We start from the raw sequence: 13959 nt of genomic DNA, 5'->3' as shown, positions 1-13959 counted from the left end.
AACCTCGCCAGCTACAATACACATTAGTGCACTAGGGCCTTGTTATCCTTGTCGCATCTAACTTCACTGCCAATACTGGAGCAATAAAAGGCTCAGTGCCAAAAATAGATTGTCTATTAGAATCACTGACAAAAATACCACTTGTATTTTTAAATTCAATAACATCAGATATGTAATTTCTGTAATTCATATTTTTATCAAAAATTAAAGGCCAATATGTCGCAGATATCCATTTTTGTACAATTAAAGTACCTCTAGCTTTACAAGCAATTACATGTTTTATAGCTCTCAATACCAAGTAAATAGGTGGTACAATCCAATTGTTTTCACCAGACCAATTCTGAGTAAAACAGTCTACAGCTTCTGTATTTACATTCCAGAATAAAGAGTTAAATCTTTCTAATTTTGTGTTACGAGAACTAGCAAAACGATCGACTGTATAAGGACCCCAAAGGTCGTTAATAAAAGTATAGAACAATTCTGAGACTCCCCAGTCTTCATAATCAATGATTTTACTGATATAATCAGCTTTCGAATTTTCACCGCTCGGAATCCATTGTATGATAATGGAGATTCCCTTTTTTAAACAAATAGAAAAAATGGAAATTGCTATATCTTGCAGTTTTTCTTTCATGCTTCCTGCTTGAACAATTCTGACACAATTTTGATTATCAGTTAGCCATTTTAAGGATTTTCCCGCAAATGCATGTTGATAAGACATCAACGCCAATTATATGGCCTTTAGTTCCCTCCACGTGGAACTCTCTAACATTTCAGTGGATTTCAACATAGTGTGAAAATGTTTACTTTCCAACTCTACTGTACATGCTCCGGCAGCTATGCTGCTAGCATCAGAATATACCATTACATGTGACTGACTATATTGATTTAATGTTTTAAAATTTACATTAGCAATGTTATCAAGCCAGAACTTTAATTCTGATATCACAAAACTTTTACTTTCTAAAACTAAATAACTATCCCATGAAATTCTACTTTCAATAGACATATAGCAATATCTAGTTATTATTCTAGTAATATTTCCGATCACAGGAGACATACATGTACTTATAATTCTACCCGTTACCTGGGCTAAATTTCTGGCAAAAATATATGGAATTTCTCTGAAAACATTATGAATAGATTGAAATAATTCGTCAATTCTCCTTTGAGGAATGCATAAAGTGAAATTACATGAATCCAAAATGATTCCCAACCACTCCAACTTCTGTACAGGAGTAAAAACCGATTTTTCTTCGTTTAGAAGAAAACCCGCACTCAAAAGTGATTGTTTCACAAATTCAGCATCTTTGATGCATTCATTATTTTCGGTATTCATAACAAATCCATCATCAAGATATAAAACTATTTTTATACCTTTTTTTTTCCAATACTTGACCAATGGTCTGAGACACTTTGTAAATATGTAAGGACCCGTTGAAAGACCAAATGCTAAAACAGTGAAGCAATAAAATTTATCTTCCCACGAAAAACCTAGATACGTGTGCTGCTGTGGACATATATCCAAATGAAAATAACCAGACTTTAAATCAAATTTATACAGATAATCATTTTTCTGAAAGTATTGCACAGCTATTTTCCAATCTTCAAATTTTCACCGATAAATTCAAAGTGCTCAAAACTAAAATTAGATGCCTTTTCCCATAATTTTGAGTAGCTACACTGAGCGGATTGACAATGTAAGGTTGAAAAGGGACCTCAATGACGCAACCTGAAAGAACAAGTTCATTTACAGATTTGCTAACAAAATCATCATTTTTAAGAGCAGATTTGTTATTTTTCATGAACATGCTCGAAGAAGTATCAATAAATAGAATAAGATAACCATTTTTCAGTGTTTCTAAAATAAATGAATTACCACCGATATGCTCCCAGTACTGAATACTTTTAGCTAACCTTCCCTTTACACCATAGAAAATACCCGTATTAGATTTGAAATTTTCAAAAAATCTTACTTGTCTAAGCAAAATCTCAATATCATGATTCAAACAATAATCACTATCAAATTCAGAAAATAAATATAAATACTTATCATTAACTAACTGTTCATTCTTAATTGTTCTGTTGTGTATTGTTGAAGTTGAACTGGTTGCGTTTGACAAGTGGACAGTTCTTCCTCCAGTGGCCAAATTGTTTACAGGCATGGCACATATCGTGTTTGGACGGCTCACGCCGCCCGCTGCCAACTCGAAAGGGCGGCGGGTTCTGACGCTGATACTGATTGGAATAATAAGGATTAGGAGCAGTTTCAACGGGAGCCGGTCTAGAAGTTGTCTTGTAGGGATTTGGGCGTCGGGATTTGTCTTTTGTCGTACGCATGGCTCTGGACTCCGCCTGACGGATTTTCTTTTCATCTTCAGAGTCTGAAGCGATAACATTTGCTTCATACTCTCTGACAGTAGCCCAACCACCGGCTGAAGTATCTGCTATGCGTATCAGTTTGTTTCTGCCCTTAACCTTATCTATGAGGTCTATGATGATACGTGAAACCTTGGTTTCTGAACGGGGAACAAAGCTATAAACCTTGTTTAACTCGGTAATAGTTTCCTCGTTAAATTTGTATTGTATTTTGTTGCCCTCGTGCTTGAATTTAAGGGAAACCTCTTCCTTTAACTTTTTGGAAATTACGTCCTGTTCTCGGACTAAATCTGATTTAAGATCTACAAGCTTATTGTCAAAATATACTTTAAAAAATTCAAAAGTATCAGCTAAATCACGGCGCTCTTCTACTATGTGGTTGCTACTTTGTGATTTACCGGTTGAAATGTGTGAATGCTCAGTCTCACCTTCGGACATTGGACTTCCTTCTCTATTCTCAGACATACTCAGGTTAAGCACAAGCTTACAACTTTACTGCACCAAAAGCGAACCTCGAATGACAATATCTTTAATATACAAAACCGCCAAAAGTGTAGCACGAAATATTTGAAATGACCTTATTCAAATATTATGGTCAGTTCTAACTCGACCAATGAAAAACATTTAACCTATTATATACTTTCAAACACATGTAATTTTATAAACAAATACACGTGGTAATGTTTACATGTACATACCGGTGTACATAACTTTAATAAATATATTGACTGACTGATTCGATCCACAAAACACCATGCTTATACAGGTAAAAACGATGAGAAATATTTATTTTTCATCTAGAATATGAAATCAAATAGACATAAAATAATCCAACATCACGAGTTTGCTTAATCTATTTATGTCCTTGTTTTTGTTTACATCGCTTATATGGTCATCGTATGATTTTAGAGGTCAGCTCGATAAATAATTAGATGGCGTCTTGACTAAATTACACACGAAACGAAGCTACGTCTTTTCATGCCCGTGCCCTGTTAATTGTTTATTTTAGACTTTTGATAGTTTGGATAAATGTTTTACATTGTTATAAATCAGTGAACATGGATTTGACAGCTAGTGCCCCTTTAATAGATGCAAATAAAAATCCAAAAAAAAGAAGGAGACTATTATTTCATGTGATGTCCAATTTGTTAAAAACGTATTCTTTAAAATCATTTGTTTTTTAGATAAAAATGATATGATACATTTCGTGCTTTTTTATTCCTAACTAAGACTGATCATAACCAGAGCTGCGCTTCTTGTTTTCTCCACTTTTGAGAATTTGTTATTGTTATTGAATTAAACCGCTTACAACTATTTGCCTCTTGGTTTATTTTATACATTATATTTTAAGTAACAGTGACTGTTCATTTCATTTTGTATTGTTTCGTGCGGTTCGTTCCACTTTTCCTCCGTTTCTCACTAAACAGGTACCCGTAGCTTAAACTCCTTTAGTTTTTAATAATTTGTGAAAATTTCAAAACATTTAAAAAAAATAGGAATTTTTATATTTCATAACTTTAAAGTCACGTGAAACGAGGGACCGTTGAAAACTTATGTTAATCAAATTCTTGAATCAATGCATACATACATCATACACTTCTGTGCACGATTTTGTCTTTTTTCACATAAATTTCGTATAATCGTTAATTGTTTCTTCAATCGGTCAGTGTTGCTGTGAAAATATGGAAGCTTGTTAATGGTCGTGTTTTGAAGCTGAAGTTTAACGATTGTCACCCATTTGTGAACAATCAACAAAGAAGCATGTATATTTAGGTAAGAACGTTTCTAACAGGTACAATACGATATAGATTATTTTGATTACGGAGCGATGTTTACGTTTGGTTTTCGATTCGCACTGGCGTATTGCGATCTTTTGATATTTCATAACTTAATCTTTTTACGAAAAATCACGCTGCAAACGGAAAACATGTCGGCAAATTGTTTGTTGGAAGCAGCAATTAAGAATAGGTAAAAGTCTGCTAAATTTTGACAAATTAGAGAATTTTTCTAGAGAAAAAAAAATATATGTACATAAGTTTTGTAATATAAACTAGCTATTAAGAAACAAATGCATATTTTTTTATTTTATTTGAAGTTGCATTTGACCTTTATCAAAATTCCAAAATACTACAATTTGAAAACTTTTTAAATTTTGAAATATTAAGTGTTACACGGACCGTAATTGCTTAATCAAACGTTGTATGTAAAAAAAAAACAACTAACAAAACTTAACAAATATATCATATAATACAATCATATAAAAACCTTGACTTGCCTTCGGTCCGATGAAATAAAAAGTTACGACCATAATAATTAACGTTACGACCATCCTCAACATTTTTTTTTGTTTCAGTTACGACCATCATGCTCGAATTTTTAAATGACTATTTTTCGAAAATCAGCATGTTTTTATTATCAAATTTTGTTTCAATTTTAACGCACTGACGATTAGTATGTATGAGACAAGCGGTTTGGCTCAAATAAACCTTTTACTGCACGAAAATCGGAAAATAAAAACTAACCTCCAGAGTTGTCTCCCATTTTCGGCTAACCATAACTTAACGTTATGGTCATCCACTTACCACCAGCGATACAAGTGAGAGGTTAAGTTAGCTTTAAAACCAGGTTTATCAACAATTTTCTACATAAGAAAATGCTTGACTTGGTCAGGAATATGACAGTTATTATCTATTCGTTTGATGTGTTTGAACTTTTGATTTTGCCATTTGATGATTATCTTTCCTTTTTGAATATTCCTTATTTTGAGTTCCGTATTTTTGTGATTTTACTTGTTTTACTTTTCACTCGTATAATAGTTGTTTACAGTTCCGTTACATTGGCAACACAGGGGAAGCAACAAAATAAACATTATAGGATAATGTGACAATAATTGGGATCAAGCAGCCAAAACATATGTAAACATAACAAACTTCTTACAGAATGTTCAAGAATTCTAAAAGTTAACGATGTTTTATCTTCAGGCATAAAAAAAACATGGTTGACTTCGGTCAATTATATATTAACTTAGTTTTCAAAGCATTTCAAATTAGACTTTATGTAAGTTGGCTGTAGTTAGTCTTTCATTGAGTCACAAGTATACAAAAATAACCAAATGCTAGGGCTATAAACAGAAGATGTGGTATAAATGCAAATGAGACAAATCTCCACACAAGAACAAATGACACAGAAATTAACAACTATAGATCACCTTTCGGCCTTCAACAATGAATAAAGCCCATGCCACATAGTCAGCTATAAAAGGCCCCGAAATGACAATGTAAATCAATTCAAACGAGTAAACTACTGGCCTTATGTATGTTAAAAAAATGAAAGAAAAATAAATAAATAAGTAACACATAAACAGTCGTCAACCACTGAAATACAGGCTCCTGACCTGGGACAGGCACATACATACAGAATGTTGCGGAGTTAAACACGTTATCAAGACCCCCTTACCTGGTTCATTGGTATAACAGTAGAACAAAAGAACAAACTATAAAAATCAGTTAAAAAAGGCTGAACTCAACAGATGGATAACAATACAAAAACTACAAAAAACAAGTGGACATGGCCGGGTACTAGTGCATCCAAGCAACAAAAAAGACACAAAGTGCAGATCTGAAAGTGCTAGTACTCGAAGTTCAAAGCCACTTACAACTAATAAATTAGAAGGGTTAGCGTATCAGGATCAACATCTTACACATTATACCCTTTTAAGGACTGATTACGTTTGCGAACACTTGCTGTCAAAAAAATTCTGATATACATTTAATTTGTTCTGTGTTTTTTTGTTTTACAATAATGTGGGCTTCAAGACCATGACATAAGGCAATAAATGCTTTAAATTTTATTATCAATCACTTATTAATTTTTATTCTTCTTGTTATTGTTGTTTTTGTTGTTTTTGTTGTTTTTCTTATCTTTTTTCCCTTTCGTATTCTTTTTTCCTTTTCCTTTTTTACTCTTAGTCTTTTCAATCCAATCGGTGTATGCAGAAACTCGGGTATAAACACCTGGCAGTGTTCCATTGCAAACTTTCGGCCCATATGATGTTAACCCGACAAGTATATATGTAGAATCAGCAGTCCTGCAAGCTAAAGGTCCACCACTATCTCCCTATATAAACAAAAAGTGATTTACATCAAAAGATAGTTACAAAATGCATACTCACGACCTGCAACTGATTGTTTAATGTGTCGTGTTTTTAAGCTTACAAGGATACCACCCCTCGTTATGTTGCTTTTCTTTCTGAAATTTTATTGTTGAATGCTGATTGTGGCTTGGAAATGTGTTTATTCGACAGTTTGGAGTTGCAAGATTAGACACTTTATATGTGGGAAGTATTTACTTTAATCTCTAAATACTTTTCTATGTTTTCGTTTGGTTTGATTTTATTGTCTCACACAATAAAAACAAAATAATTAGGAGCATATCTTTTGCGTCAAAAGTTTTATCTCCTGTTTTGCATGAATAACGCTCGCGATACAAATTCACACTTACCCATAATTTCACAAACTCAAAATGAAAAGGACAAATAGATGGTTATTAAGATGGTTAATAAACGAAGACCAGAGCACGACTGTATAAACACTGTTGAAAATATAAATAAGAATAAATAATGCAAGTTTGCAACATACTAAATCAGATTCAAACAATGTTAGACCGTTTTTGTTAGCCGATAATCTTATGGAACTAAAACACACATAAATGCGCACACAAACACATATATATTCTAGAATACATAAAATGTGGTAAAACATACATCACAGGTATCTCTTCTATACTCCTGACCACACAGTTTGGTGTTGTCAGAAATAAAATTGTCCTCGCCCCATTGCGAAGCACAGGATTCTCTGCTGATAACAGTTAATTCTGTAGCTTGTAGACGATCCGGATACGTATGATCTGAAATCAAATACAGTTCAGTAGTCAACAAATAATAACAATAAAACATATTTGCTCCCTATACATGTCTTGTGTGTCTTTCTCTGATATAATGGGTTTAAAAGCAGACATCGCTTCATTTATACGAAAAGAAGTCATTTGTCTTCACTTAAGTTCTATTTTGGTTGGGCTGTATGATCCTCTACAAATTATGATAATACAAACATTTACACAACATCCATTACCATCTAAGAGCAAACATTAAAAAACAAGAATGTGTCCATAGTACACGAATGCCCTTCTCGCACTATATTTTTCTAAGTTAAGTGAAATTGGAGTCAAAACACTCTTATTCTCCATTAAAATTAAAAAGATTATACTATAGGAAACAACTGTGATAAGCATTCAAGTTGATTGGACTTCAACTTCATTGGGAAATCTTACATGTAATTATGTTAAAATCAGATAAATCTGACAATACATTTCTGATTAGGTTTCGAAACAATATCCTTATATCCAGAACTAGAAATTAATTATAAAACAGACACGGTTTCCTCCTCCTCATTTCTAGACTTATATCTCGAATTTGACATAAGCTGTCCTCTAAGTACAAGATTCCATGACAATTGACATTATTTCACTATAGATGTTTTGGTTAGTTTATCTTGTCGGTCAATCTGAAGTAGTCTGTTTTCTTTCGAAGATTGATGTTTGTTTTTTTGTTTGTTTGCTATGTTAACAGTTTTCGAATTCAATCTCTCTGTAGCTTCTACAATGAAATATGTTTTATATAAAAAAAAATGTTCTAACAAAATGTATTAATCAGCCACAAGTAAGACGCTTTCTAAAAAGTGCCTTTTCTGCTTATTCTGATAATATTTGAGAAACTTATTCTGTACAGATTGTAGTTTGTTCTTATATTTGGAATGGGTTCGAAATTGAGTTCTTCGAAGGTAACTCTTAAGAATCGTGGAATAATCTATTTCGTTTTTTAAATTTAACTTTTTTTTACAATTGTTGTGCGTCCGAAAATATTTTCTTCGATTTTCATTCATCAGGCACGTTTTTCTCTGATTTAAAAAATATAAACCAATCAGGAACGCTCAAACATAACCAATTGACCATCAGTGCTGCATTGCTATGTAGAATCGTTAGCTATATAATCAATAAACTCTTTATAGATACATGAGTAAACATTTCGTACGCCAGACGCGCTTTTCATCTACCAAAGACTCATCAGTAACGCTCGAATAAAGAACTTTAGAAAGCCAAATAAAGTACGAAAGCGATGTGTAGATTAATTAAGGCAGACCGCAACCAAATAGCCAACAACCAAACAAAATGATGTCAACTGGCTAACTGACATGGATAAAATACTTGTTTTGAATCATTTTAAAGAGAACATTTTCCAATTGTTTCTCATACGTTTGAATATTCATACGCAATTTTGAATACTAGTTTGCCTGTGGGTTATAAATGCTGTAATTTTATAGTGGTTTATACTGGTTTTTCATTGATTTACGTTTATTTGGAAAGTCATAATAAATGAAAGTAGTTATCAATATTTTATCTTATTCTATAATAATACATACCACCAAACTCATTTGTATTTCCCCAACCTGATACTTTACAACTCTCTTGTGTATAATCACTATCTACATCAGTTTCCAAACTGATCTTATTAATAGCAGACCCAAACCTAAACGGTCTCGTAAGTTCGATCAACATAATATCGTTGTAATTTTCGGGGTTGTCGTAGCTTTCGTGCTGAAAAATATTAGTATTATTAATTTTGTTGTATATATGTTAAGTTATTTTAATAACACAATTGATGGGTAATATATCACTACAAAATGTATCGTGTATGAACACTGTATACTCTGAGTGAACACTAGTAATAATATTGTATTGGAGAGGTATAGTTTCCTTTCACAGCTGGGTAATTGTGATTACTATTTTTAAATCTGTTCCTTCACGTTGATGCCGCATTTGTCATCGTAACAACATATCACATATATTATTCATGATGTTTATGTGTTTGTATGACCCTACGCGTTTAGAAAAGTATAAATTGAAGACTGATATAGAGCTCAACTATATCTAAAGAAATCTACAGTTTTCATGTTTGATATTGTTCAGTCACCGACCTGTCTATCAAATTGCCATTTGAAAAGATGTATTAGATTAACCATAATTTCTAAACCTTTCCATTGCAAGCAAAGGACCGAGAGCCAACAATTTACCAAGTCCTGTACCAAATCAGGAATATGGCAGTTGTTATCAAATAGTCCGGTTCTATGTATGTTGGCGTTTCTCTTTGTTGCTCTTTAGTGTTTCTGTTGTTCCGTTGTTTTCCTCTCGTAGTTGATGTGTTTCCCTCGGTTTTAGTTTGTAATCCGGATTTGTTTTCTCTCTGACGATTTATGACTTTTGTCTAGCGGTATACTCCAACGCATGCTTCCTCAGTCTGTATATTACTATCAGTAAAAGAGAAGCAAAATAAAAACAGGTACATTCCAACTCAAGTCGAAAAAAAACAAGCAAAGCTACATCAATTAATAAATATGGAGACAAAGACAAAAAAAACCAAAACAGTTCGCTTAACACAACATAGAAAAGCTAGCAACTTAGCATCACGAAGTCTCTTCATCTTAAATCAAGATAATCTCTCTCAAATTATGATTTATATCTCAGCTGTGTAAATTATTTCGTACTCTCAATATTTCGGTCTTTCATGTTTTATGAAATTGTCCCTTCAATCAGCACAAACCGCAGATATTTAAATGAATTATTAATTTAATAAAACTGCATACTTGATGAAACTTTTTCACACTTCTGAATTCTACCATCCCACTTAGGGAAGAACTTCCTGCTCCCACTCTAGTTTGGCTTAATCTAGAACAAAAATGTAAAACGCCTATTTACTTATATTTTTCATAGAAAAATGTAAAAGATATTTGTTTTGAAAATTAGAAATTTTAAGAAACTAAGTACCCAACTCCCTTATGTTAATTTGACCTTAGATTAATTTGGTTATGCATAGCTTCCTTATAATTACAATGTCTTTCGTGATTGCAGGTAATTGTACATGATTGAACTTGACTGGCTTGCAGATGTGTATCAATTGTTTATAACAGAATTATGAATAAAATTAACGGTACCAATTTTCTTGCACCAGATGCACATTTCGACAATACATGTCTCTTCAGTGATGCTCGTGGCCAAAATATTTGAAATCCAAAGCTTATATAAAAAGATGAAGAGCTATAATCCAAAAGGTCCAAAAAGTATAGCCTAATCCGTGAAAGGAATCAGAGCTTTGCATGAGGGATATACATTCCTTAATTTAAAAAAAAATGAAGGGTTATGAAGGGTTATGAATGGGAACAAAACAGTATCTCAAAATGTTTTTTTTATAAATTTAAAAAGTTCGATATGATAGAAAAAAATGTTTGAATCTATTATATTTATTATAACAGGCAATCTCAATTATAAAGCGTTTTATGTGTTGTTTAAAAAAAAACCCAAAGACATATAAATAAAACAGCTTACGGTATAGGGTGGGTCTTGTTATAACAATGTGCAGCTGTTAGAATCCATCTATTGTCAATAATTGACCCACCACAGTCTTGACCAAATTGCCCGTCCCTCATCACTTGAATAGAGACTTGCCATGGAAAGTTTTCAATGTTAGCATCCTCACCATTAACAATCTTTGTACTCACATCCGCTGCTCTGGCAATCTGAAGAATGATGTAACAGTATGAAGAAGTACGGTAAGTAATTGATTCGTTTGGTTTTCAAAATTTGTTAAACAAAACACATTAAAAAGCATAATTTGGAAAACAAATGATACTTGCAATGCAAATACCAGAAAGGATACAACTAAGGCAAATTTGACACTACTTCAACTAACTTACTAGGTGCAGATACATTTGGAGAATGAGCAACATGGAATGTGTAACGTTTGATTAAATATCTGCTTACCCTTCCATGACACCTTGGATATGCAGCATGATTTTTTTCCTCATTGACAATCCTCGAACAACACAATTAAAAAATATACTGACAAATGTACTCACTTTATCAAGAATACATATCAAAATAATGAAAAAGTACTAAAATATTTTTTTTAAAATATATTAAATCCTAAATTGATCTAGCAGAACATTATATACTCTATTTGATCAAAAAAATGTAGTCTTTGGAAGACTTTTATTTCTTTTATAAAGGTATAAATGAACATAAATATCATACATTTTTTTCACAATTGTTGACAAAATATCAAAAGATTAAATAAAAAACATTAAAAGTTGAAAAAACTCGTTACTTACATGTACGGATTAAATTATCGATTTTTGGTTTCAAAACATCCGGTAGAAAATACGTTATGCGTACTGAGGACGAAAACAAATCAACAATAAATACAATATATTATTCCTTAGAATTGAGCCCGTTCGGGACGAAAGACTGAAAATTAAGACTGACACTGTAAAATTGGGGTTTATTGGACATTGGAACACATTTTGCCTTTCATCAGGCCGAAAACGATCCCCCAAAGAGTTGTTCTTAATGTGCAGAGAGTGTATCACTCTCTCGACACTAGGCATCGGTTCTTAAGTCCCCATTCTGACCAGACGTGGTTGAGTACTTGTACAATGCACATACTGCAGAGCCAAACAGACGCCAACTTTAGCAAGGGTTTAAAACTGCTGGTCGAAAGAAGACCATTGTGACCGTAATATTGCCTAATTATCCAAGGTCAATTTGTGGATACCAGGATACTTATTCAGTCTTGTTTTACCTACATTTGTAAGCTGAGTCCTTACATTATGGCAATAAACGGGTCATATAATATTTTTTTGCAACAACTTAAAATTAACTAACCTCAACTTGACCAAAAAAAAATAAAAACGGTATCTTATCTAACAAAAATAGGTGTATAGTATTTCTGATGAGGTTATTCCAGAGCATATGTCATGTGGATTTATATTCACCTTTCCAAATTTTTCATAACACCCGCAGTAAACAACATTTGAGTGAGCTTTTCGATAATCACTGATAAAACAAACGCCATATTTCATCAAATAGAATATATACATGTTTCTAATGAAAAAACAACTAATATGATTACAACAAAGACAGACCGTCAAGGTTTCTGCATTTAAATCATGAAATACTATTCAGCTTTAATCTAAAACACAATGCACTTTACATTTATCTATGATGACCACAACGGATTTATGCTGATCAAACAAGTTTGAAATGTAAGGAAAATTACAATTTGATTATTTTTTATAACATCTTAGATAATAAAGTATTGTACATACTGCAGCCATGCAGAACACTATAAAAAATTAAACATATGTAATAATTATAAATATTTACATTATGATAATAACTTTTGTTTTAATTTGGATGAATCCATTTTTTCTTTTAGTTTGATATTTCAATGAATCAATTCACCAAACTGAAAATATATTTCAAGTGAAATCGAACTTTTATGAAAGATATAGCATAGAGATTTCTATGCGACTGTAAAACAAGTGAGTGGTTTAGCTCACTATAAAAACCAGATTTAAAATACTATTCTTATCACAAGGAAATGCCTACACCAAGTCAGTATGCAAGTTATTTAACATTCGTTTGACGTATTTGATAGTTATCAAAGGTACCAGGATTATAATTTAGTACGCCAGACGCGCGTTTCGTCTACAAAAGACTCATCAGTGACGCTCGTATCGAAATATTAAAAAGCCAAACAAATACAAAGTTGAAGAGCACTGAGGATTCAAAATTCCCAAAAGTTTTGAACTTTTTAACATGCGATTTGATAAAGATCTCCTCTCTAGAGTTCGGTATTTTGTAGTTTTTACTTTTCTGTAAATATCATATACTATGATTGTCAACTTACCAGCAATTACACACAACAAGAACACTCGATACATCTTACAATTATCGATTGGCAACCAAACACAGCTGAAATAAATACAAAAGGCGTGAATAAAACAAAAAAGATATTTCAATGTTTTTATAACTGTTTTTCAATCAAATAAGTAACTATTTTCAAACAAAATTCAGTACTTGTCAGTATTCTATTGCATATTGGGTACTAAGAAATTGCAAATATTACTATCGAACATCAAGACCTCCTTAAACAGGTTGCAAGGCCTATCACTTTTAGATGAAGAACAGAGATAACAAATCTTTTATAATCAAGAAATACTTATTTTTGATAATTAAACATCAATTAAATAAGCGTGTGAACTAGAATTGCCTATCATACTCATACTTGATGTTACTCCAAAGTATATGCAGTCTTAAACAATACTCTTACATTGACATATAAGTTGATGATGATGAAGACGGTTCCGCAACGTAAGGTGATGAGTAGAAGTGTGTGACATTCGGAAATGACTATGTGATAGGTAGACTTTTTAATTATAATATGTTTATAACGGACTCCTTAAATATTATTTATCAATTAGATTCACCTTGCCAACGAAACATCCGAGTTTTCGTGTTTGAAAATACACCATGCAATTGTTTAATATGCCAAATAATGAATGTTTTCAGTAATTTATTTAGAAAACAACATACCTTAAAAGTTCTATTTCCTTTTACCTTACATTTAAATAATGAGAAAAATTAACAAAATATGTAAAGAACAAATATAATCTATTAAAAAATAAAAAA

At 32.2% G+C, this 13959-nt stretch overlaps 1 protein-coding gene across 1 annotated transcript; it reads right to left on the bottom strand.

Annotated features, from left to right (window-relative positions):
- Positions 1 to 6213: 6213 nt before the first annotated feature.
- LOC134684563 (chymotrypsinogen A-like) lies at positions 6214 to 11036 on the bottom strand (the record flags this gene model as incomplete). Its single annotated transcript, XM_063543858.1, has 5 exons — positions 6214 to 6495; positions 7142 to 7284; positions 8856 to 9030; positions 10077 to 10158; positions 10816 to 11036. Coding segments are annotated over 5 exons (873 nt in total), but the record flags the coding sequence as incomplete, so codon positions are not given.
- Positions 11037 to 13959: the final 2923 nt, after the last annotated feature.

Source organism: Mytilus trossulus, chromosome 9 (genome assembly GCF_036588685.1).
Source record: "Mytilus trossulus isolate FHL-02 chromosome 9, PNRI_Mtr1.1.1.hap1, whole genome shotgun sequence".
Lineage (NCBI taxonomy): Eukaryota > Metazoa > Mollusca > Bivalvia > Mytilida > Mytilidae > Mytilus > Mytilus trossulus.
The sequence above is the reverse complement of the archived record's forward strand: the minus strand, read 5'-3'. Positions and strand labels throughout refer to the sequence as shown.